Source organism: Poecilia latipinna, unplaced genomic scaffold, assembly GCF_001443285.1.
Source record: "Poecilia latipinna isolate Pla-1442-1.1 unplaced genomic scaffold, P_latipinna-1.0 Scaffold140, whole genome shotgun sequence".
Classification (NCBI taxonomy): domain Eukaryota; kingdom Metazoa; phylum Chordata; class Actinopteri; order Cyprinodontiformes; family Poeciliidae; genus Poecilia; species Poecilia latipinna.
Genome location: NW_015112756.1, coordinates 48,149 through 74,828, shown reverse-complemented (window position 1 = coordinate 74,828; position 26,680 = coordinate 48,149). Strand labels below are relative to the sequence as shown.

Below are 26,680 nucleotides of genomic sequence, written 5' to 3'. Positions count from 1 at the left end.
AATTAGTTTTAGTCATGCAGCTTAAGTACAATGCTGAGATAAAAACAAATACAATAAAAATAAACTAATTTCATCTTTTCTAGTCTTAGAGCTGCTGGGTTATGTCCTTCTGCAGAAGAATGTCAATTAAACACACACACAAAAAAGCTGCAGCTACAGGATTTGTTTTGCTCACATTTGGTAGGAAAAATAAAAACTGTCGTATGAAGGTCAGTTAACAGAGAGCTGAAGCTTTCTTACTTTTTGGCCGGAGCGGTTTTCTGCAGGTTCCACATTTTGAGCGTGTGATCCTCAGAAGCAGTGATCAGGACCGGCTCCACAGGGTGAAAGGTCAGAGCGCGAATCCCGTCAAAATGACTCCGCAGGGTGAATTTGGGGTTCCACGTTTTTCTCATGGCGTCTTTATTGTTGCCGATCTGAGGAAAATCAATAAAAGAAAAAAAAAAAAATCAAAATAATAAAAATGTAAAGACAATCGTACAAATAAATCTAAGAATGTAATGGTTTATTTTCATGGTGTTTAAAGTAATTCTGCAGTTGTACGGTTAGTTTAGGGAATAATGAGGTTTGTGTTCTGCAAGAATCTGCCTCACTTTTAAAAAAAAACAACAAAAAAAACTCTGATTCTGATGTTTCAGTGACGTTATTTTGCCCCATGCCACTCACATCATACACCATGCTGTCGGCCTCGTTGGCCACAGTGAGTCCAGCCAGCTCCCCCAGACCCAGAACGTTCTCCATGCCCTCCTCCGTGCCCATAATGAACGACTTTCCTGGTGTGGGTGGGAAAGTGAGCGCTTCAACTGCGGAAAGGGCAAATAAAAAACATCCGTCAATCGGCAAAGAATTGGCAGAAGGGACAGGAAATGTGTCTTGTATTTAGTGACTCACCTTCTTCTGTCCTGTTCCCCTCGTGTTCGCTGAAGCGCGGCACGTTGGGCCGGGACTGCGGGGTCGGCTGAGGCTGCATGTGAGACAGGTCCTCCGTGTCTCTCAGGTTAGCCAGCATGTCTTGCAGCTTAGACCGGTTGGGCCCTGTTAATGAGTTAGGTTCAACGTTCAAACAAACGACATATGTTTGGATGGAGTGGAAGAAAAAAAACAAAAACAAAGCGGTGGGTAAATGCTGAAGCAACAGAGAAAAACATGAATATAGAAGGAAGCACTGAAAAAAGAAAAAATCAGTAAAAACAGAGGATGATGGGAGGCCAGCAGTAGAGTCCTGCAAAGGTAGAGAAGAAGTTGAGGCACATTTATCTTTAACGGCGAACAGTGGAGAGCAACAGTCATTGCTGCTTGAAGGTAAAACTAATTTTGGTCTTTATATATTTATTTTTAAGTTTCATAACATTAAACTTGAAATAAATTCTAAAAAGAACAACTAGGAGCACATTTTCCCCTTCAGATTCTTCAAACAGAACTTTTTTTTTTTTTTTTCCAATTTGGAGAAATGTGCTGGAAAAAACAAAACAGAGCACTGCTTTGAACGTATTGTTATTCTCCGATCCACAAACAGTGAAAAATATCAGGGCCGCAACCAATGATTATTTTAGTAATCAATTATTCTATCGATTAGTTAAACAAGAAGTGGCACATTCTGCAGATTTTAACCACTGAAGCATTTTTGTACATCAGAAATATATTAAAATATACACATAAACAAATAATGAATTCCTTTTTAAATAATAAACATTTTATTGCCCAACATGGAATAACAGCTTTCATTTAGTGTATGCAGCTAAAAAAATATCCTGATGTGAAAAATGTTGGCCTTTCTGTGCAACGTGACGTCAAGTTGCACATCAACACCTTTTGCTGTTGAAAAGTAAAAGGTGCTTATAATTGGAGATTTTTTTTATTTTTTCACAGAATTTAAACCTGGTGAATTTAAAACTATGCAACTTGAGTTCTGAGTAGAACATATTTACAGACAAATAAGGTTTCTTTTAAACTTTATTTATTTACTTATTTTTACCTTAAAAGCAAAATGTATATTCTTTTAAGAGTTTTGGCTTAATTGCTGCTCTGAATGTCTTTCAGCAAACTGACTTTTGGACTCTGTACATTTCTTGAAGACATTTTTGTGTGAACTTTTATGTCTGTTGCTGCTGTTATGTATGAATTGTCCTTTATAAAATAATAAAGGCTGTTTCTATTGCATCTGTTATCTATTTAGCTTCATGCACCTGCTGGAAATGAGACTTAATGACTCAATTTAAACTTCATGAAATCCAACTACATGTCCCAGCAAGCCTTTAAGAATAAATCTTAGTTTAGTAAAAGGAAGCCTTGTGCTTGTCAGTCAGTGGTCTTTGATATTTTAACTCCGCTTTCGTCTAGAAAGTCTCTCCACATGAACACCAAAGTGATAGAGCATCAAAAGAGTGAAGAAAAATCTTATGATTTCTGTTAGATCATAAGAGGAGAAATGAAAGTGAAAAAAGTTTGAGGAAAAAAAGGAGTTGAAGTACGTTGTTGATCTCATGATCAATCAAAGAAGGGAAAGTCTGCATAAAACATGCAAGAGCTCTCAGCTGGTAAACGAGGCTTAAGCGAGCTTTTAATCTGAGAGCAATCTTATTACTCAGCTAAGTCACTTCTCCAAGAAGCTTCTATTAGCTGTTAATCTATATCAGCAGCTATATTATTTGCTACTGGAGTATCAACATGGCAGATGGACGAGGACATCAATGGAGATCATTATGTTGTTATGATTACAAAGACAGAGAAACAGATGTCTGTAGAGATGGCTAGAAGCCCAGAAGGGAGACGGATTGCCTTACTGACGCAAAGTGTCACTTAGTCGCAAACATTTAACAAAGACGAGATGATGGTGTGAAGATGAAATGAAGGGAAACAAACAAATGCAACAGACAAGACATTACACTTCATATGGGAAGGGAATTAATGGCATTCGCAAGCACTAACTGGAAGACAAAGAACAGAGAGAGACAAAAGAAGGAGCGGCTAGAGGAGGAGATGGAAAAAAAGATGCTCTCTTTTGATCGGAGGCGTTTTGATCAAGTTCAGGAAAGTCAGGCTCTGCAGAGAAGAGACTGAAGGAGGCAGCAATGTCTATCGGCACTTACTCTTCACCCCCATTTTCCCCTTGCGCTCCTTTTTGTACTGCTCCTTGAGTTTGTTCATCACTCCCGGGTCCACGTCCCAGGCCTCAGAAACGGGACCCTGCTCGTCCTTGTCTACACAGGGGAACAAAAACCAGACCGAGAGGCTGTTGAGGAGCTGCATGGCCGACGAGAGGCTGAGCTGGAGATGCAGGCCTCTCTCAGGCCCAGAGGTTTTACTCAGTTGGTGGGTTTTAAACAACTGGATTCTCCAGAATCTCCTCATATTTTTTTTCTTTACTAGAATTGTGTTCTGTCAAGAACTACTGTCGGGTGAAGAATTAATCGAATTCAGGAATAGTCTGATTTTCAAGCATTAAAAAAGATTTTTTTTTTCACACAGTTCTTTGCTAACGTATTGAATTGGTTTGCATTTTGTCATGTTACAACCAGAAACTTCCATGTACCTCATTGGGAGTTTATGTCCCAGAACAAAACACATTAGTGCACAACTCAAGTGGAAGGAAAATGATTTTCAGTTTATTTTTGTAAAACATGAAACTTTTTAGACCGATAAACTAATTGATTATTATTTCAATAATTGAGTCATCACGATTAATCTGATTAATCATTTCAGACCTATGTAATTGTAATTGTAAAGAAAAATGTTTGAAAGGCATAAATTATGCATTACTTTTGCTGGTTGATCATGTAAAATCCCAATAAAGCACACTGAAGTTTATGGTTGTAATGAGAAAAAATACATTTGTGGGTTGTGAATACTTTTGGGAGCTACTATGTATTTTTTTTTTTAAGGTTGATGTTGATCTGAGGGGAAACGACTGGAAGACACAGAGTGGGCTGGCTATGGGAACACAGTGGAAGACAAACTGTGGGTTAAACAGAGACAGTCCTCATGTCATGGTTCATGACCACAGCGTGATTTATGAATGAAGACTCCAGGAACATCACCAAACTGTTAGAGGAAACATTTTAAGATAACTGCATTAAACAATAAGTGATGTGTTCTCATCAGTTTTTCATGGTGATCGACTCTGCTGCTGTGTTTCTGGCGTCTCAGTCTCACCCCAGTCGGTGCCGTCTCCGGTCCCCCGGGACTCTGAAGTGTCCATCTCATCAGTATTTGACAGGAAGTCGAAGCCCTTCAGGGCCTCCTCTGTGTCGGGGTCCTCACTGGTGTCCATACTGGCTGGAGATGATGACGATGACGATGAGGGCTTCTTTCGCACAATCTAAGGAAGAGTTTATTTTCTTTACTCTGCACAAACATTTTGCACCAAACTAGACTCGAGGTAGACCAGTTCCTTACAGTCCTGGATTCCACATTAGTCCTGTCCTTCCCGTCGCTGTCCTCCTCCTCATCTTCATCACTGAAGTCTGCATTCTCGATGAATTTGAAGGCCTCCAGCACAGCGCTCGTGTCAGAAAGCTCAGCTTTTCTGCACAGACAAAAATACTTTTATCAAAACAGTTTCCAAAACACTTGTCAGCGCTCATGGATTTGATTTACACGACCCCTAGGTTTTTTATTTATACCAACACATCAACATGGTCGAGCAATAAACGAGTTAGAGTTTCATTTATCAATTTAGCCTCGACAATAACAAGCACGACTGATTTTATGCTTAAAATTAGAAAGAAAAAAAAACATGTTTCCATGTTTTGAAAGTGGTGCTAGTTAGAAAATCCTGAGTTACAACGATGGAGAAACTTGAACCTTGATATCCGTACTCTATAACATTCTATGATAACGCAAGGACAAAATTAATCCGAATGTCAAAATCTAATATTCTAACTTTTCCCTTTAGCAGCTATCAGGATCTAATTTTTAAAATCAGAACCTTATGTAAAAATATATAAATAAAAATAAAAATAATAATTATTTTTGTGTGCAAGACTTCTAAAAATCTTTAAGATTTAAATGCAATACCTTCATGAATCATAAAGACAGTGGTGTCCAAACTTTTTGCCACATGCACAAAAATACTATTTAAATAAACACATATAAATAATCAAAGCCTGCAGTATATTAATTAAATATATAAAGTCATCAGATGTCTCTAGTAGGGCAGAGATGTGTGCATCATTGTGAATCTGATACAAAGAAATTTTGCTCATTTCTCTTTTTGCAAGTTGTTTTTAGTTAAATTAAAAATGTTTACACATTTTTGTGTCAATTATTATTAAGACAATCATCAGCTACGTCTTTATTTAACCTTTATTAAATCATGCAGGACAGATTAAGAACAATTTCTTATTTGCTAGGAAGGATCTGTGAGAGCAGGCAAGATTTAAATAAACTAATATAAACATTACACTATGTATTCATGTTAACAAGGACAATTAGAAAGACATTACTAAATAACCAAAATAAATATAGAGTCACTAATCTAGCCCCAACTGGGAACGTCAGGCAGGACAAAAAGCAAAACACTGATTATCTGGAAGATGTTTCCAAGATAAACTGCAGAGATCAAAGTTTCCTGAGATGTTTTGTAATACATTTGATCACATAAAAAGAAACTGAAAGAAAAGCATGAAGGACGTGGGAGGATGCTTCTTGGAAAGACCTGTTCTAAACTAAATGTTTGCAGCTTGGAGCAAATAATGAAACTGAAACAATACAGCAGAATAAAGTGCGTTTGCAGCTCCGCAGCGAGGAGCTAGGCATCTGTCTGCAGCCAACTGGAGGGGAAGGTCCAGCTCTGCTCTGTCCCAGAACAAACAGATCTATAGATAGGCACATCTAGATAAACAAACACTTTAGCCTAAGGATCAATTCTGCACTCTGAGATTCCTTAAAACTGATTGTCTCACAGCATGTCCTCAACAGATGCAGGATTACTGGCGTGTACTCACCCTCTGGTCCCCTTTGGTGTCGAGTTCGGCCCGTTGACCGAAGGCTCTGTGCTCATCCGTTCTCCAGTCTTGCCGGCTCCATCGCCGGCGAGGCCCAGCAGGGCTCGGACCCTCTGCGACTTTACATCCAAAATGGTGTCTGTGTAGCCCACCTCCTGCAGGTACCTGCAAACAAGGTAGAAAAGGAGTTTAGAAAACAAAGGAAATAAGCAACCCCCCCCCCCAAAAAAAACCGAACTCTTCTCTTCATCTGCAGCACACAGTAAAGTTTATTCTGGCCTCCAGCCTGAAACGGTGCCTCCTTGCAGATAGATGGCACTGCTGTGAGGGCTCTTCTTGCTCCAGTGCTCATTAGAAACAGTGACCACCACAGTGCCAACCCCTCTTTACAGTGCAGAACACATTTATTCCCCCTCCGGGTAATTTCTGATTGGTCATCCGTGACTTTATGATTAATTAGCATGGCCACAGCTTTCCTGTAACGGTAAGTTATTTCTTCCCCATTCCATTAGCACTTTTAGCAGCGACTAAACGAGGTCAGGGAGGAGGTGGAGGTCTTTCACAGATTATTTGTTTCATATTAGACTGTCAAGACATGGTGACAGTTTTAATAAATGTGTACTGTTGCTTTAAATTAAATGTTTTTTGTACACAAGTTTACTAAAAAGATGTGAAAAACATGTTACTCCTCAGAGTCTGTTCATCTCTCAGTGGTTTCGTTCATGCTCTCAGTTCTCTTGCAGCAAAACAAGCTTCTCATCAAATATTACACCAACCCTACAACAATGGAGGATAAGCCTTCGCAATCTGAGTGAGTGAGTGACTAACAGAAAGGGAATGGGGGGGGCGAGGAGAGGGAGTTTTGGCACATTATTGATCCGTCGCTTCACACAGACTGCTGAGTAAAATGGCTCCTTTCATCGGCCGGCATGTTGGGGCAGATGAGAAGCGAAGCTGCAGGGATGATGTCAAAACTCACAGACTTTATAGAGCAATGCAATAACCACCCTCTAAACAAACAGGGAACGTCTAAGGAAGACACAGATTTAGTGATGACTGTAGTTGTCCATGTGAGGGCGCTGTTCACCATCGTTTTAATTCTGTTTGGCCACAGTTGGCCAGGCAACAAATGTCACAAAACTTGCTTGCCTGAAAAGAGCAGCTCCTTAGCCCTGTAATCTCAGGCTTTTCATTTAATTTAAAACACATTCGGTTTGTTTTGGACTGGAAGAGCTTGTGTACTCACTGTCTGAGGAGCTGCCGGCCATGTTTCCAGGACAGCTGATTGTTAAGTGATCCAGAAGAATCGTTCTCGTTGGCCTCGTCTGAAGGAGAGAAGAGAGACACAAATCAGAGCTTCACAAACAACACAGACGAACAAGCCTCTGACATTATTTCCACTGAGCAAACAGCGAGAGCATTCCTGCATCGCTGCACTCTGGAGACGACGCACATTCTTTACCACAACTTAATAAAACCAAATGTCAAATCCAGTTGAACAGGAAACATTTTTCTCTTCGATCTGTAAAGGCTGGGACTCCAAACCTAAGCTAACATAGTTTCAAATTTACATAATCGCAAATATTTATATCCTAACAGATGAACTGTTGTGTGACAAAGGCAGCAGAAACCGTTGAGACAACAGCTTGAAGTAAAACAAAGCATCTAACATCTCGTAGTGTCAAAACTCAGATGACTGATCTGTGCTCCACCCGACTACCATGAAACACCAGAAAGACGAGTGATGTCAGCAGCAACGAAACACAAGCTTTGTCTTCATCAAGAAGGAAATACTGGTGCAAATCAAAGATGGTCAGCCCTCGAGCGAGGAGCAAATAAACAAATAACACAGACCGTCTCGCAAAAGCATATTAACACCTGAGCTCCAAATATTGTCTTGTTAGAACCATAAACTCTAAAGTGTTTACTTCTATCAAGATGCCCTGAGTCAATACTTTGCAGAACCACCTTTAACTGGAATTACAGCTGCAGGTTTGAATATCTGGAAACGGACAATCGAGTTTAGTCAGACTGCAATTTATTACAAAACTGAGCAGTTTAAAGACTTTTATACAGAAGCACTTTTCAAAACCTGAAAATGTCTAATTGACATTCAAGCATTTTGAAGGACTCCAAGCACCTGTAAGAAACCTGCATATTCTAAACCATTTAACGATCTCTGGCTGTATGTTTAGGGTCACTCTCTTGCTGGAAGGCACACCTCGGCCCCAGGCTCCAGTCTTTATCCAGTCTGCTCCGACAGAGCAGGTTTTTCCGCAATTTTGCTGTGTTGTGGCAAATGGTGAAGCACTTTTTATTGCTTTCTGCATTTGTGGGGCCAGGTGGATTTCTGCAGTTTTATCCCCGAGTTATCTGGTGTGTTTCTTAGTCTTCATCAAGGTTGACCAAGTCCAATCCTCAAAAGGTACTATCCTCCAAAACACCTGAATCCCCTTATTAACACATTATTCAGCTCTGCAGAGGCCGGTTAATGAGTCATTTGATTCAGCTGTGTTGGAGAAGGGATGCATCTAATAGTTACAGGATATTATCACTTCTGGTCGTTTTGTTCTGTAACAAACCTCTTGGGACTTCACTGAACAGCTGCATCTACACCAAAATTAAATTAGATGAAGGTGGAGTTTATTTCTGAAGGTAATTTGGATTTTCGTTAGCGATATAAGAGTAAATGCAGCTGACAAATATTCTAATCTTTACTGGTAAAAACCTCTGCAAATCCACATATTATTGTCCTTAAACTACATATTATGTTTAATTTTAGTGCTCCATCTCATACAATCCCAAGAAAAATAATTTTAGTTTATGGGATTCATACTGTAGTATGGCTGGGCCTTATGAATTAAAATTAACCTCTGATGTTTTTATACCAAACTCAATTAATTTTTTTCCTTAGAACAAACAATACAAAAGATAGAAAATATCTAAAAGAAACTGGCTTTTATTCCAATCACTCCTTCTGTGAGTTGACCTGAAATCAAAGTCGAAATAAATATAAGCTGTAGACACACTAATGGGGGGGAAAAACAAAAAACAGGTAGTTCTTGAGTGGGCTACCATCACTCTGAACTGGAAACCCAAAGAGCGTAATGGTGGCAAAACAATCCCAATCTTCCAAAAATAAAAAAATAAATCTTCAAACACAGAAAATGTGATTCTACATTGTAGAAGATGACATGAGAGCTTGTTGAGGGCCAGGCGGAAGTGAAGACGTCTCAAAAACTGGGTCAGAATTAACGCAGAGGGTAATGGGCTGGCAGACGAGCCACCAAACCAGTAACGCCTCCCAGCTCTCTCTCTTTTCTCCCCCTCTTTCATCCCACACCTCTCTTCTTCACCTTCTCCAAATCATCAACACTTCAAGGGTTCTGCGCTTTGAACGTTCCTCATGAATAGAGATGAGCAGAGAAGAGAGGAAGCATCGCTATCCAGGCTGATGGCTCGAACACGAGGACCCGATAAAACCAGAATAAAATAAGAAGCAGGTGTTGTGCTCATAGTGCTCGTGTTTCCATTGTTCATCAACTAAAAATATACCATGGCTCACTATTCATTTGGTTTATTAAACCTACTGTTTCAGCTCAATTACAGTAAAAAAAATAAATAATTTTAAGCTCTAAAAATAATGTCCTCAATATTCCACAAATAATCCACAAAGCAAACTGTGAATCCTTTCATGGAAGCTGTTTTCTACTTATAAATGTTGTAAAATTGCCGACAGCTCGGTGGACTAAAGAATAACAAAGACAAGCTTCCAGTGGAGAGCTTTTGATTTTTCTCAGATGTAATCGTTTCAGTGCTTGGAACAAAAACAAAGTGTAGAAAAAAGGAATAACTAAATAGTTGGAAGGCTGCATAGCGTCAGAGATGAGTAAAATCTGAGAAGTTTAATTCAGGTGAGCAAATCTTTTGCAATCCGTCGTGACTGCTTGAAACTCTCATTTCTCAGGCATTTTCTTTTCTCTTCTACATCTGCAACAATTGCTCTTTCATAATTCCAAGGTTAAGGACGCTGTGAGGCAATGCACAAAGATGAACAAGATCCGACATGAATGCAGCCTTTTACATGTACCGCAATGGTGTCACCCCAGGTATGTATGAGCTCAGCAACCACAGTGATTTAGAGGTTCTGTTGACTTACCAGAGTCGTAGCTTGGAGGTTTCATGTCGCCCTGATTTAGCTCCGTCCCGTATTTTAATTTGTGGTACTTTGCTCTGAAAGCAGAAAAAAAAGGAAAAAAAAAAAAACAATGTGAAAACTTGGGAAACATTAATAAAACATCAATAATTATCCGTACTTTGAACCCTGTTTTCTGTTACTTTATAAATCTGATGAATAATTATTAAACTATGTCTTCATAATATATTTACTTCAACGCTTCTTTGGCATCTACATAGTTTAAAAGCAAAGACATTTCTGCAAATGTTGTTTTGTTGGAATCAGTTTTCAAGTTTACATATCACGACAAATGAAGCTATATCATATTATCAGCAGGAAGTGTTACGTTTTTCCCAGCTGAGGCCGACTGACAACAAAAGAAAACATTTTAGCTTAGCACCCCCCCTCCATCCAGCACTGTGGCGATCCAGAGGAAGCGACCTCATTAAAATTAAAGCCATTTCAAACAGGGCACATCCCACACTCCAAAAAAGCCATTTCTGAAATTGCTTTCAAGACACCCTCGGAGACGTGACCTGTTGCTTAGCAACCAGGAGAAGTGGTAGTATTTCTGGGTTAAGGGTTCCTCCTGAGGGAAGGCCTGCAGTCATCTCACTGAGGCTAAGTAGATAAAAATAGCCTGTTAACAGACGGAGGACGATAGTACGCTGAACAACCCATGACGACGTGCCTCAGAGCCAAACATTAACTAAAACTGGAGCCGACCCGGGGGAATGACGGGGCAAAAAAAAAAAAAAGCCATCCTGAAACTCAGTTGACACAGTTGTGTTGAGGATTTTATTCGTTTAATCTCCCCGTTGCAAGATCTCACAAAAACCCCTGATGTAAAAAAAGTAAATGTAGCACAAGTTACATTTACTCCCTGCTCCAGGTTTGGAGTTTGATACTGCCTTATCTGACATGCCTGGCTACGCCTGCGTCAGCAACGCTTTGCATTCGTGGGATTCCTCACGATGGATGTCATTTACAGTCTCAGACCGCTAACATCACCCACAAAGAAGTCATGAACATCCTGTGTAGTTGAGTGAGGGAGCGGTTAAAACTGGAGAGAAAACCACGGCCTTAAATCACACCCTTTCAAAAAGTAACTGTAACGTTGATGCAGTCACTCCATCTGAGTTATTTTAGTAACCAAGAACTCATATGTGAAGTACAACTTCTCCCCATCTTTTTTTCTGTTTTAGGTGCCGAACACCCCCGCCTGTACTCAATGTTTTTGTTCTGATTTCTGCAATCAATCTAACATGTTGACTTCATGTCAGGATTGTCAGAGAGTTCGCCCTGATTGGCTGTTCTGCACAGTGAATTTGACAACAACAACAACATCAGTAAGTCAAACCAGGGCTTCACCATGTCAGGACGACATGCAGCATGTTATACGGATGGTGAAAGCCTCAATAAAATCCCAAACGGCAACAAATAAACACCCAGGTACAGCTAAGCCTGAAATTATTCACACCCCTGGCATATTTAGGTTTGAAGTGATCTTTTAATTTTACAAAACATTTATTTTTTTTATTTTTTTAAAGCAGTCAGAATTGTAGTCTGAGTGCAAAAACAAAGCCTTACAAATTTACCTTCACAGTTTTTGCTATAACATTCCTCTGTTAAAAAAAAGAAAGAAACTGGATGCATAACTGCTTAATGTCAATTATGATTTCTCCTTTGATTATTGAGATGGCATAAATCTTTTTCACTACTTTCTATACAAATATAATGGATGAATAAAGTCACTCAGCTGCAGCATTCAGTCCTGATCAAGCACATAGCGACAGCAGACAATCACTTGTCTTGTTTGCTTTACAACAATCCCTCACACTGAGCATGCATGTGGCAACAGTGGAAAGAAAACCCCCCATTTAACAGGAAGAAACATCCAACAGAACCAGAACCTGGTTCAAAGTGAACCGCCATCTGCCACAACAGACTGAAATCAAACAACCAGCAATGAGGCGGAAAGGAGAAGATTGTCTGATTCTAATTTATGGCCAACTGATTGCTACGTCTTCAATTTGATAACTCTATCAATACATGTAAGCTATGTTTTAATACTACACAAATAAATGACGAGTTGCTGCTTTAAAAATATGTTTCTTTTCATGAAAATACCATGAAACTTTGGTATTTTTACTCAGGTTATCCCATAAAAATCTCACACCAGCTCTTGCTCAGTTCCAACACCTGGTTCTGTCCGATGCGAAAGCAGCAACTAGACAAAGCAGGAAGCGATAGGAAATTAGAAACTGGAAATTCTTCAGGTTAGATGTAAAATCCTGTAGCGGAGATGCACTGCTACAGGAGTTGTGGTCTCAGAAGCTGATGCTGATTTGTTGACTAATGGCCTGGTATCTCTTTACAGATTTCGTTGATGGTGATAGTGGGTTATTTAAAGAATACAGAAACACCGCAGCTGAACTAGCTCAGATGTTTAATGGTCCACTCACCTCTCTTGCTTCAGTGCGTACTCCAGCATTTTGATCCTCCGGACGAGGTCTTTCTTTAGGTTCTCCTGGCCTTTCCTCTCCCCCTGCAGGAAGGCGATCTGGGCCTAAAACCACAAAATAAAAAGGATTGTCAACTTACACTACAGCACTAAAATATTTCCGGTGGATATTTTCTAATAATAGAAGCATGTTTTTGCACTTTAGGTAAGAGTCAGCTTCATACAAAGCCTTTACTACAAAGAAAACCTTCATCAGGGAACATCTAAAAAACACCCCCTTGTGTCAAGATTGAAATAGAATAGTCTCAGATAAAAATGTGTGGCATGATGGGAAATAAAAAGCATATCTGTGCTATTCTATTTAAATCTACCTCCTCACACCCTCCCACACGCCAGTCGTCCCTCTTCCTCCTCGCATCCCAGTCTCTCTTCTAACAGGCAGCAGCTGTCAGCGAACTCAGTCTGAGTCAGCATTACATTACATTGCCGGGTACCACACACACTCGGACACAAAGAAGCATGGTCACGTAGATCGATAGTGGGGTGCACTCCAAAGAACAGTCCAGCACTCTTGCAGAAAGCTACCAAAAAGCAGAATCACAGGGATTTTAAAAATTACCGTCATAAATCACTGGAAGGTTTGCATGTCAGCAAATGGGTAGAATGATGCATTATGTCTAATATGCATCCAAGTTCACTTTGATACAACCATATTTTTTTACTCTCAATCTTATTTTTTTACTTCCTATCCTAGTCTGTGTCAAAAATATAAAAGCCTAATAAATCAATAACTAAATATATAGTGTAATTATATTCCTTGAACTTTTCTCTATTTTGTGATATTACAACTTCAAACTTCATTGTATTTTACTGACCAGACAAACAAAAGAAAGGGGGACATCTATGGATTACACTTTTATACATTCCCCTTTACAATGCTGCTCCCAAATAAAATCTTGTGCAACTAACTTTCTTCAGAAGTCACGTAATTACAAAGTGAGACAACTGAAGTCATTTTCCTAAGGAAAGACATCTGCAGGTTGCATGAAGTCAAATTTAAGACGTTTTAAATGCTACCTTGAATGAATTTTAAAACAGAAAAATCTTAAAATAAAGGAGATGGTTGGGGAAACTTGCTGCAATACAATAAAGTGCAGCAAAAAGTGTAAAACGGGCTTTGTGTTCACGATGGAGGCAAAAAAAAAAAAAAAAAAAAAAAAGCTAGCTAGCAAGGGGATATTAGAAGCTAGTTAGCGGTAGTCACAGATTATAATGAAGATTGTTTGCATATGATTCAAACTTTTACCTGACAGAAAGGTACAGCAAGAAAAAACACTACCCTAATATGAAGTCCAGTTGAAACAGTTCGACAGAGGAGTCAAACACAGCCGACATATGAAAGACGACGCTCTGGTCGGGACAAAATTGGAACTTTTGGCTTACATGTAAAACAGATGTAGGAACAATAACACTACACAGGTTGGTCTCTTATGGGCTGCTAACGACTTGAGACTGGGATGAAAGCAGGACAACAACCCTCAACATACAGCCAGAGCTACAACGGATTGGTTTAGATGAGTAGTGTGTTCTGCTGGTCTTAAGACGTTTCTCACCTCCTGAATCACATTAATGGCTCTGCAGAATCTGTTGGCATGCTGAGAAAGTAATTAACTAATTTGAATCAGGTCATCAGCACACATCTGGACATAACTGAGTGAAATATGGTCCTACAAAGCATTGACTTGGGTACCAGGAAATATGTTTATAATCAAAGCTTAAGATTTTTGTTAAGAAAGAGAAAAGGATGCACAATTTTCCTCAGCTCTGTGTGCCATTTTTATCAGAGAAAATTCCCAAAATCCATATTAAGGTGTAAAGACTTAAAGATACAAATACTATTTTTAGGAAATTGTAGATTTTAAGTAAGAAAATACAAAAATATTAGTTAACACGCAAAAATTATCATGCATCATTGAGCCAAAAAGCTGCCAAAGGAAAAAAGAGTTCATGCTGTTGTTCTCCATCAAAATCCCTCCTTCAAAATCCATTTGACAAGATCACCAACAAGCACAACGAGCCAAGCTTCTGTCTAATGTCAACACGAGAATCAAACTATGTCTAAAGGGAGAATAAACAGACAAATTTCCTTCAGTTTGCTTCAAAATGCAAAAGGTGCCAGCATGAGTAGGCTGCATCACACTTCCACAGCACTCACAAGTAACAGTTGCCGCCTACAGAAATGAGTCATGGCAGCTCAGTCTGCCTCCAACAACTATGGGCATCTTCACAACGCCGTCACAATTCAGTGAACAGGACTGCCCTCAGAACAACCTTCCTGAAGCAGCTCCAGTTCAACCAGGATTATTATAACTGCTGGCACTCAGTTTGACAGAGTAAACAGTGGAGTATTTGGCACCGATCACATGCGGAGAGGCAGAGTGGATCTTTCACCACTTCACCCACCACATTTCTACAATCTGAAGCTCTTTACTCAATCCAGTTCGTGAGGATTTACTCTTAGCCGAGTTTATTATGATGTGGTTCAAATAACCTCTTAACCAGTGAAAACATAAGAGCAGCTTAAATCAGATAAATGTCATCAAGAGGCACCGGTTATATTTATTAAGTGAGATACAACGGTTGAAAGGATGGCAAATAAAGTCAGGGGTTTGATTACTTTGTTACATCACCTTTAAAAAGTGAGGGAAGAGAACAACAATACGACAATAGGAAACTAGGCCTGAACAGATCAAACTGTTCCACTCCATGGAAATTTCTCACTGTTTTTATTGGACTTTGAGAGTCTGTAAATAAATCACTCTGGCTAAAAAGGCTGAAATGCAATTATCAGAGGGGAGGAGAGTTTCTGGAAGCTCAAAGTGGTCCTAACAGCAACCTCATTAGGATAATTTTTATTTGTTTGTTTTACAAACCCAGGATGTTTGGGGGAGGGTGCGGGGGGGTCTGTGCCTTCATGGTTGTATTTGAGTAAAGACCCAGCTGAAAATAATCAAATACCTGTCCATGTTAGGTTGAAAGATATTTCATTCAGCAAGCCGCTAACGTTTGAAAGTGTAGGTCATGCTGCATCGACATTATTGTACTCCTGTTTTCTACACAGTTGGTACTGGGCTGCAAATTCTGATTTTGTATTTGTAACAAATCATCAAGAAAACGAAAAAATTACCAAATAAAACAGACAAAAACAAAGAACCATAACTGCAGCAGAAAACCAGTCAGATTTCTGACTTTCCTCTCAAAAACATGGAGCAAGACAAATTAAAATATAACCTCTTTGACATTTACTGTAAGAAATGCCATTAAATTATAGCATAGAGGTATTAGGGCAATTAGAACGTGATATTGCTGAATATTTTGATTATGTTATCTTTTCTCTTTCTTCATTCTCAATGAGCTTCAACATGTAGCTCACAAATATCTACAGACATGGAGACCAAGGGCTGCATATTACAGGTGCATAAATGAAGGGAAAATTAAATAACTTTGCTTTGATTCAATATTATTTGTTAGTCATTTGTAGTAGTAATAGTGATGAATCCCTATTAAAATGTGTAGCAGCTCTACATCAAATCAGAACCATTCAATTTCTTATCAGTGGACATGTTTCTGCTGGATTAGTTGGTGTTAGACAGCTTACTGTTACAATTAGAGTGGAGCATTTATTAGGGCCATTGTGAGGAAAAGAAAAACAAATGTAATTTTTTTTGGAGTAAATTTCCCTCTAAAAAAATGTAGAAATTTCTACATTAATTTCACATAGATACAATAATAAACCTGTCTTAAATTAGCAAGAAATTAGCATGATCAAAGACAAGAGCAATTAGATCACAATTTGGTTTTAAACTGTAAGTTTCCTCCTGTGGCACCGTGATATTTATACGGGTTGTCCTGCATCGAGAATCTCATCTCCTGCTTGCGCCGCAGTCGACTCGCCTGTGACATCATTCCAAACGAACGAGCTCCAGCTTTTAAAGGCAAATGTAACGCAGCATAAACCCAGGAAGTAATTTTCCAGGCTACCAAACAACTTGCTATAGACTTCGCACCCAGCTTCTTCTGTCATACTGTGCACAGAGACACGCCTGAAAGCAGCAATCAAAAGTAGGAAAAACAAAACAATGACACACATTATCGATGTGAGCCAGGTCTTTATCAAAACTACACATAAGAAAGCTTTTTCAGCTGTAGATGAAATTGCGTCTGCATCGATGGAGCTGACCGTCCACTTCCTCGTCCACATGAAGCACTGGACCTGGAGCCATTTGGCGTACTGCCGTGCCAGAGATAAAGAAGAAGAGTGTGGCTCTGTGAGTCTCTGGCTCGGTTTCTCGCTTCTATCAAACATTAACCTCAGGAAGAATGTAATGAGTCAACTCTGGACATAAAGAGACACAGGAAGCATTTAATTCCCTGCCTCACACTGGCTGCATTATTGCTCTGCTGGATAAGGGCCCCTCAGTCTGTCTGATGCATCGACCCAGCGCTACTCTGGGAGGAAAAGCAGTCATAAGAAACAGGTTTAGCGCAAAGTGGTAAAATTATTCATCTTTCATTTTTTTACTATAATAAAACCTTTTACAGAAAAAGCTGCCTGTTGCTAGAAACTTGTTTCTCACCTGAGTTTAGCCATTTATTTCACGCAACTGGAAGACAAAAAACAAGAACTAAGAATGTAAATGCTAAGTTTATATAAAACCACTGATTCAAAGTCCGACATTTCCCCAACAACCAGATATATCCGGCATCATCTTGACGTCTGCTCCGACACAATGAGTCCATTTAATCTGGACAGAGCGCTTCCTTCATTCAGAAAAGAAATCCAGTTCACAACTGTGGGAAATCCACACAAACAAAATGGTCACACATGCTGGCCCCCACTGGCCGCAAACTGGGAGAAGGAAAGGAGGGTTTTGGTGCAAATCCCATATTTACAATGCAAACGAAGCGCCGTTCAGTTACCACCGCTTTACGCTCACGGAGCACCAAGCAAAACGATGACTGACCTGATAACCAGCCAAGTGCATTCCACGCATGCCTTTACACTAGTAGCAACAGAGAGAAGAAAGCTGCAAAACAAAGCAAGGCAGGAGACTGCTGTGGTCTGGTTACAGTCATGTTCTTTTCTCTTACAACTTCAAATTACAACCATACAGCCACGACCAAAGAGCAGAATGAATCTGAGAAAATGAAATGGTGGATGTGAGTTTCAGCTTGTTCTCCGTGAATCTGACTGGAGGGTTTTTCTTTCCATTACAAGGAAGGGCGTGATTTTTTTTTTCTATGCTGGCAGATTGGATATGAGCAGCCTTCCTTGTTCTCATCATCTGATGTGACATCTGCAAAAGAGGAAAAATGCAGCAGATAGGAGGTTCTGAGCTTAAACGTTGACATTTTGCAATGAGAGATCATGGAACTTTACAGTAAATGACTTTTGTCTCAGATTTGTAACTTTTAGAAGCACACCAGAGGTAATTTCTCTAATTGTGAAAAGTCTTCATTTTGAATATTTTACCTTTTCTTGTCATCAGGTTAGAAACTTTTTCTGTTTAATTTTTTGTTTTTTACATAATTTGCCACAAATATAAACATTCCAGAGGAAAAAAAAGTCATTCCTCCTTTTTACAAGTTTGATGTTTTCATTATTTTTATACTTAAATTTTTAAACTAATTGGTGGTTCTTCACAGATAACATATTTCCTCTTATATAGTCACATTTATCTAAAATTAGAAGTTTTTTGTTGAAAAGTTTGTGTAATAATTGTGTCTTCAACAAGTTTTATGTAGTTGAACAAAGGGTAAAAATGGCTCTTTAATTTCAAGTGATGGCAGACAATTTTCTTTTCAATGCTCCACAAAAGAAATCCAGAAAAAGATTAATTTTACAGAAATAATTTGGAGTTGCATTCCACAGAAAAATATGTGAAACGGGGAATACTGAACCAGGCAGAGGTCCGCTGTGTAATAAAATTTAAATAAATTAGAATTTGGTCTGTGACTCATTTTTTTTCATTTAGGCATATTCTGGAATTACTTAGTTTAATCCAGTGTTCAAAGTATGTCTCCCACAAAATAGATTACAGGGAAAGATGCCTTCAAATGCTGAAATTTGATCCGGCTCACGTCCACAAGTAATGGATTTCAGACAGACAGAGGCTGACACGGTGAGCTGCTCTCACTCGGGTTTTGATTTCTTCTCGGCTATCCAGCACAACACGGAAAACGAACCAGAGAAAATCCTTAGACAGAAACAACTCAGAACTGCGTCGTCGTGCCTTCCACAAACAGACACTCATCCAATCACGGGTTTTCTTTGCGCTCAAAGTTAATTTTGCTCCTGAGAGAGTTTCCTCACTGTCTGCGCAAGTAAAGGCATGATGTAAGAGCTTACAGGAAAAAAAAAAAAAAATTATGCAACCCACCTGCGTGCAACGAGAAACATACGACTGATTTATTTATTTTTTTTATAACTACCCGGCATGATTCACTCCAAGGTTCCAGCTTCTACAGAAACTGATGAGACCCTAAACTGGAAGATAAGCCAAAATGACTTAGGACAAATTAAAAAGTAAGGTTTATTTTGGCTTATAAATGAAGATAGCTCAGAGTAGCATCTTTGATACAAAAATACAAAAAATATGCATGCCAAGGAGGCTGCTGGTTTTAACAAACCATGTACAAAAATGCATGGTTTTGTACATGCATTTAAACTTGTGCAGCCATCTTTAAAAAGAAATCACAATGAGTACCAACCTAAGCCGACTGGTACATTATTGTGGAACTTTTAAAAGAAAAGTAATGAAAAATTTATTATTTCCTTAAAAAAAAAAAAAAAAAAAGGGAAAACATTAAACCAAAAATAGATCTGGGACGACTATTTTAGCTTACGAGCGCATCAGCTTAAAACCGGAGCGGGCAGGCGACTCACTGGCATGCCCACGTAACCAGATGAAGGCTGTTAAGTGTGAATGGAGGAAGGAGAGGGGAATTAACGAGCTGACAGCGAGGCATCTCGGCAGCAGAGTGAAACGGCTCTGGTGTCAGTTCTGGTGCAAAGCTGGGAGGAAGATTCTTAAGTTAGCAACACAGCTCCCAGAGCGCCGTCGTACAAGGAAACCCTTTTTAAAACTACTCACTATTGTCCCTGGAGTATTTTAGATCAGCTGGAGTAACTTCTTATCTGAGGACAAGGATATAGTGACAAACCAGCACTTCCACCATGCTATTTTTAAATCAGGAAACGAGAGCCTTTTTTAAGCTTTGCCAGGCAATAGGTGCACGCTATAGAGCAAAAAATAACCCGCAGCGAGCGGTTGGACACGGTATCAACCAAGGAATGACGGTGACTCCCTTCTCTACCATTCTGAATGCCACAGTGTGCATATGTGCACGGTTCGATGCACGCAGCTGAACCGCTGGGATAATTATGCTTCAGGCTTTGCCATTTGTAAAACGTAAATACAACTATGATGGGGGTAGAGCTCCATGCAGCTTTCTGCAGAGCTAAGAGGAAGAATCAAACTGCAAAGGATAAATCATGCTTTGCACTCTGAGTCACCTTCAACCTTCTCTTCGTGTCTGATTATGGGCGCCTCGAGCAAGGAGATACCCCCATGGAGCGAGGGGTTTCCCCAAAGCTAAAAGAGATGAGGAGGCGCACTGGATGGCTGGCCTTCACGGGACGTAATACGACCCAAGGCTGGAAAAGATCTTGGGACTAATCAGTAAAACAGCAAAAGCTGGATTTTCACTGCACTGTTTTTACTGTTCCAGTAAAAACAATGTGGTCAAGTCCCGCTATTTTAAATTAGGGGTGGGAATGTTTTACTGTGTCAGGATTTTATTGAAAATTAGATTTTCAAGTTACAACAATTATTCACAATGATTTCTGCTTTAATCTATAACTGTGCAAAAGATCCTTGTGATCTACTCCAGTCTGCTTTGCAAGGCAGAAGGCAGAATGACAAATAGAGGCATTAAAGGTTCACATTTATTACATTTTAAATATTAATCCATGCTTGCGTTTTTTTTTTTAATCAAATTTGGGACATTTTAAATTGATTCTGAATCATAATAAATGAGAACTGTGAGTTAATTGGTCATCACATCCCTACTGCGATGTGATGACATAGTAGGGATGTCATCAGTACATATTATATTATATATATATAAAAGGGAATATATAAAAAGTCAAAGAGAAGCATAAACAGATGATTTATCAAGCAACATAAAAAAAACTTTAGAAATGTTGAAAAACTTTTCTTTTATCAATGCATTTCCTGCAGTTTAACTTATAGCCTCAAAACAAGCATAAAAAATAAACATGTTATTTTTTTAGACGATACAAACATGTAACTTTTATTGATTCAAATCAGTTAACAGAGCTGTCACATTTTCATCCAATCAGATCCTTTCTCAATTTTTTTTGAGGGATACAATGAGGTGTATCCCGTTTTAGTTCTAGCTATGCTAAGAACTAAAACGAGACACTAACGACGGTTTAAAATGTGAAGTTCAACGTTTTAAAAGAAGATCCAGTATTAAAGTAACTGCTTTTGTGGCGACAGAGAGACTGGGGAAAGAACACATTGAATGTTGCTCTTGTAACTTCTTCAAAACAGGTCAAAGCTTACAAAACCCAGAGAGAAGAAAGGCCACAAATCTCTGATTGCTGCATCTCTAATTTAATTCTAGATCCAAGGTTTGAACATTAACAGAGCTGTAACAACAGAAGGAGGTTTTGTTTCGACCGAGTTGTTGTTTCCCTTCTTTATCCCCTTAAGGAGCAAAGAAACTCGACCACATACCACCAACAGATTCAATTCGAGGCGTCCCTCTTCCACTGGGCTGAAGTCGGTCTGTCTGTCTTATCCAGGCCTCTGAACTGCATTAACTCGATTAAATATGTCAATATATCAGGGGTAAGGTGTCTGATTTTCGCAAGTAGCGTAGCTAGACCAATGTTAATCAAAAATCAATTGAAATCAGGTGTGCTGTAGCATGGAAACGCCTAAAACATGGAGGGCAGTGAGCCTTGGACCAGGCACCATTACAACCACTGATTATGCTTATTTATACAAGAAAAAAAAAACTATTCAGTTTCAGATAAAACAATAATATTCAGCAAAGTTGGTTACTTTTATCACCAGGACAAAGTTGCAACTACAAGTTACAGCTCTTGCCTGTGAGTCGATAAGAAAAGATCACACCTATGGGGTTTAATCATGAATGAGTTACAGAGAAATGGCACGGAGACAGGTTTCTGAACCCTCCCTGGTAAAGAGGAGTGGCCCCCTCACAGCTCCAGTTAACAGGCTGGTTGAGCAACATTTCTACAAGCGAGCTGCTTCGAGACACCTTTAGCTGTTTCTTGACAATAAAACCTCTAATTTAAAAAAAAAAAAAAAAACAGCTTTTAACGAGCACATCAGCTCAGACTCTAACGTAGCAAAGTAGGAGGGCATCGGATGTGGCTGCAGGAAGTAGTGAGCAAAAAAAAAAAAAACAAAAGAAAGAAAAAAAAACTACAAATGCTGCTTGGTATCATCCATTACGGTGTCCAATGCAGCCATCCATTATTCATCACTAAATGTTAATCCACCAACGTCTTCTATACAGACGTACAGTATATGTATGCACTCCTCAAGGGCAGCCCGAGGTTACAGCCCATAAGGAAGCTTTACCGTCTTCATTGCTCCTGCTCTACCGTTGTGAGGAAGTGCTAAATAAAGATAGGAAATGGTGACTAAGACCGATTTCCATAATAGACAAAAGACGTGTCTCTTCTGGGATCAGTAGGAGAGTTAGAGGGATTACAGAGCAATAATGAGAAAGCCAACCGCTGGTAACGGTCTACAGTCAGTCAATTACGGTCAGGGTTTAGTGCGACAAAAGCAAGAATTTAAACTGAGCGCGCCCCATTTTGCCGCCACAAACAAACTACCCGCAAAGCCGAGTAGCAGCCTTCCCCGAGCCGTGCCGCTGCTGCAGCGACTGCTCTGCTGATAAGCTCATTTAATGACAGCAGACAGGAAGCAGAGTTACAGCAGCCAGCCTGAAAGTGCTGCATGAGGCTGAGTCAAAACGTGGCATACGTCATCAATGTACAAACAATGCAGTGTCTCCCTCGCTGCCGGGTGATCTGTTCTGTCGTCTGGGATCCAGAAAAGGCGCAATTACGAGTAGGTCAAAAGTTGAAAGGAAAATCAGGGTTTTAAACGATATATTGAAATAAAACTGAGCCCTGACAAAGGACCGATCAGCTCAGACTGCGGGACAGGTTCCACCAGTAGTACGTGAGCTGATGAAGTGGAGTTGAGAAGAATGTTGGTGCTAATTATCAGTAACGCCATTAATCTTAATAAGAACCAACAGGAAAAAAAGCAAACATGAAAATCTCCCTCTCTCTTTAAATATGTTTTTAATTATTTGTATTAATTATTTTCTATGCTCTGTTGTTATGAAGCACTTTGTCATTTTTAGCTGCTAAACGTTCTGTATAAACATCATTTATTATATAAAACTGTTTTTGCTTCATCATCAGGAAGAAACTCCAGAATTTCCCCAACTCCATTTTAATTTTCTAAACATTTTTTTAGGCTATGATTGACACCATTAATGCAAAGCATTTGCTTTGCACCTGCTTGCACAGTTGTAGGGCATTTCAATCTGATGTTCCACGCATCACAGAACAGATTGAGCCTAAACATGGCTTTCTATTCGATGGTGTTTTAAAGGCAAAGTTCCAGTAATGTTAAAATTTCATGCATTTCCAGCTGAATATTTCTGTATCTTTTTAATCAGAAGCCTTCATAACATTTAGGACATTTGAATAAAGAGCTTCATATCAAATTAGACACAGAAAAAGTGGTAAATGCTTTTATTTTGATTTAATTATGTAAGTAGTATGGTGTTAAAAGTTATTTGTAAAAAAAAAAAAAAAAAAAAAAAAGCAAAAAGTACTGTTAACTACAGCTTCAACATAAAAGTCAACAATTGTTTCATCACTTCATTTCTGTCATTAATTAGCCTGTTATTTGCTAGTCTGGGTTTGAATTTTCCAAAAAAACAAAAATGCTGAAAGTTGCCTTCTGATTCAACACGGCGGTAAAAGTATTTATGTTTTTCACATCCATTCTTCTATAGATTGGCTCCATTACAACAGATTTATCAAATTTGGACCATATGAATCAATGGCACATAAAGATTATTTATCACAGTTTTGTGATTTGTTTTTGCCATTTGTAAAAATAAAATTAAAAAATGGCAGCGTTTAAGAACTCTATGGTCTTCCCGACTTTTCAAAACACAGCATTAAAGTCATTAAACAATGAGCCAAGAACAAGTAGGGACAGGTGATAAGACTTTTTCTGACACAAAATATGTAAAAATTCATCAGTCATCTCCACTATTCAGCTATCATACAATGACATAAGCTACTTCAATACACAAGCTACATTAATTGGTACAGCTGTTCCATCAAAGAGCAGATAGTAATTGCATTCAATGCTGTTTTCAAATTAACTGACTTTCATTAGTCAGTTCAAAGTACAACAATCCCAACCATGCTGGAGGCTAGAACCATGGGGATGGCAAATATTATAACAAGTTATTTATTATCCCAAATAAAATCAATGTTCTTGAAGAGTAAAATTCTGGTCTGGAAATAATATATTTGCTAACTCCTGTGCTAAACAACCAGGATAACAACAGTTTAGCAAGAGCAGCACGACCACCAACAGAAGTTCATGAGAGACAAATAAAGAGTTTGTTCAAATAAAGAGTTTGTTATTGCATGTATACTTTGAATACATTGCAGCCATGTTGGGTTTTGACATCCGAGTTGGTGAGAAACTTTGGACTTTTGTCGCTTGGATTCCAACTGCAGGATACTTTTTTCCACATTTCTTTTTTTTTTTTTTTGTCCCTTTCATTTCTATAAATATGTGCAATAGAACAAGTTTAATTGCATTCAAGTAAGAATAGCACTACTTCAGTATATTTTTACTTAAGTAAAAAGTAGTCATCCAAGATATTACTAAAGAAAAAATAAGAAATATTTTGGTATAGGACTATTTAAGCACACAGTAACTGATGATGTCTTCAGAAGGAAAAACATAATTGTATGTGTAAATTCTGATGAGAAAACCCACAAACAAATAATCATAAAATAAATTTAGGCAGAAAAGAGGTTTTCTAATTAAAAAAAAAAATTCAATATAAAACTCGTGAAACCAATTCTGTCAGTAGGTAATATTAGAACAGGGTAAAGACATTATATAGTGCTTACTGTACTATGTTATGTACTGATCTCCAAATGGAACAAATGGCTCAGCATATAGAAAACAACAGAACAATAAAGCTTGTGTACAAACTTTGTTTGTTCTTAATTTAATAAAGAACAAACTGATTTTACGCAAGTAAGAACAGCAATGCTTAATAATATTAATCAAGTAAAAGTAAAAAGTATGGTGTAAAAAAAACTACTCCTAAAAGCACAAGTAAATGTAACGAGTTACTCTGTCCAAACCAGGCTTCCCAAACCACGACCACTCAGGTTAATCTAATTTATTATACAAAAATGACTAGTTTCTATCATTTCATTAAAAGGAAGAAAAACGTAATCAAGCATCTGTTAGCTTTAGTATAAATACACAGTATACTGTATTTATACAGGGGTGAAATGGAAGAAAACTTGTACAAAAGACCATCAGGACCGTATCCTCTCTTCAGGAGTGGCAGTAGCATGGAAGCTAGCTTGATAAACAATCCTGACTCCTGATTCATGCACTGTCAAGAACAGTAAAAGACGGCTCCCAAAGAAATCCGAACACCTTAAAAGTGTACCATTTTTGTTTATTCTAGTGTTTTTCGCTAATAATTAATAAATAGAATGTATTTAGGCGACGTTCAATATGTTTAGCTATAATATGTAAAGGCAGGGAACCCGTCTTACCTTGCAACACAATAACTAGTTTGACCGCAGTTAGCTGTCATTACGGTTTTTGTTGTGACATTTCTTTAATATTAGTAATTTTTAAACCACGAATACTAAATATTTGGCAGGTTTAGATGTTTCAGAGCGTAAAGAGGTCGGAAACAGCCGTCGTGCAGCTGGAACGGGGGTAAGAGGGCGCTGCAGCTCCTCTAGCTAACTGAGCTAAAGCTAACGAGCTAGCTTGGTCACCAGAACAATCAAACAGAGAAACTCAGCGGGATATAAAACACACAAATCAGCCAAACGATCATCAGTGACAAAACTACGTGACGTGTACTGAAGCTGTTGCGTTTTTCACCTGCAACTCGGCCCGCTCCACCTCCCATTGTGCCCTCTCTACTTCGAAACGGGCCCATTCGTGCTGCAGGAAGTGCAAGATCCCCGGGATGCTGTACTGCGCTCTGGCCGCCTCCCCAGCGTCGCCATCGGGCAGCGGTCCTTTCCCACCGCCGGCTAAAACAGAGTTGTTATTGTTGTTGAAGAACACGCCGGGCCCTGCCTGTTCGTCCATGGCCGGGCTCGGTGGAGAGGTTGATCCGTTCTTGCCGATTCGATGTACGTAGATGTCAATAGCAAAAGAAAAGAAAAATAAAAAAACTATCGACAAGGCTCCGTCTACTCGACTCGGGGAATGAACTCACTTTCTGACAGCTAGCTGTCATCCAGTGACGACAGCAACAGACCACGCCCACAACAGACTGAATGGGACGTTCGATTCGTTCACCGGACTATCCGGATATCAATGTATCACAATTTAATAAATGTGCATACATGTATAGAAATGAATAATTACAATGGAAATAAAAATGTTAATATTAAATATAAAGGCGCCTCTCAAATTTGAATACCTAAAATCTTTTCAGTCTTCGAAGGTGAAATCACACGTGTGACAAGTTTTCTGTTAATTTTACATGATTATGACTTCCAGCTAAACATTTCAAAAGTATTTTTCCAGAAAACCCAATTATTGCATAAAATGAACAGAAAAAAATTGTAATACAGATATCCAAGCCTACTGAGAAGCATTCAGAATTTTGTATGTGGCGTGGGATTTAGGTAATCAAAGCTCAGTTTGTTTT

The 26,680-nt window shown here is 38.9% G+C and overlaps 1 protein-coding gene across 4 annotated transcripts in view; it reads right to left on the bottom strand.

Annotated features, from left to right (window-relative positions):
- strn (striatin, calmodulin binding protein) overlaps window positions 1-26,274 on the bottom strand; it is a 30,689-nt gene extending 4,415 nt beyond the window's left edge. The window contains exons 1-11 of one of the 4 annotated variants that reach the window (XM_015028933.1): window positions 25,900-26,274; window positions 12,588-12,691; window positions 10,105-10,178; window positions 7,192-7,270; window positions 5,946-6,110; window positions 4,396-4,525; window positions 4,153-4,318; window positions 3,090-3,200; window positions 892-1,035; window positions 667-803; window positions 241-416 (exon numbers count right to left, since the gene is read on the bottom strand). In XM_015028933.1, coding sequence (XP_014884419.1) covers window positions 241-416; window positions 667-803; window positions 892-1,035; window positions 3,090-3,200; window positions 4,153-4,318; window positions 4,396-4,525; window positions 5,946-6,110; window positions 7,192-7,270; window positions 10,105-10,178; window positions 12,588-12,691; window positions 25,900-26,112 — 1,499 coding nt within the window. In that variant the 5' untranslated portion in view covers window positions 26,113-26,274. The remainder of the gene's footprint in view (window positions 1-240; window positions 417-666; window positions 804-891; window positions 1,036-3,089; window positions 3,201-4,152; window positions 4,319-4,395; window positions 4,526-5,945; window positions 6,111-7,191; window positions 7,271-10,104; window positions 10,179-12,587; window positions 12,692-25,899) is intronic. The other 3 variants (XM_015028935.1, XM_015028936.1, XM_015028937.1) reach the window with 3 other exon arrangements.
- Between the last annotated feature and the right edge of the window lie 406 nt (window positions 26,275-26,680).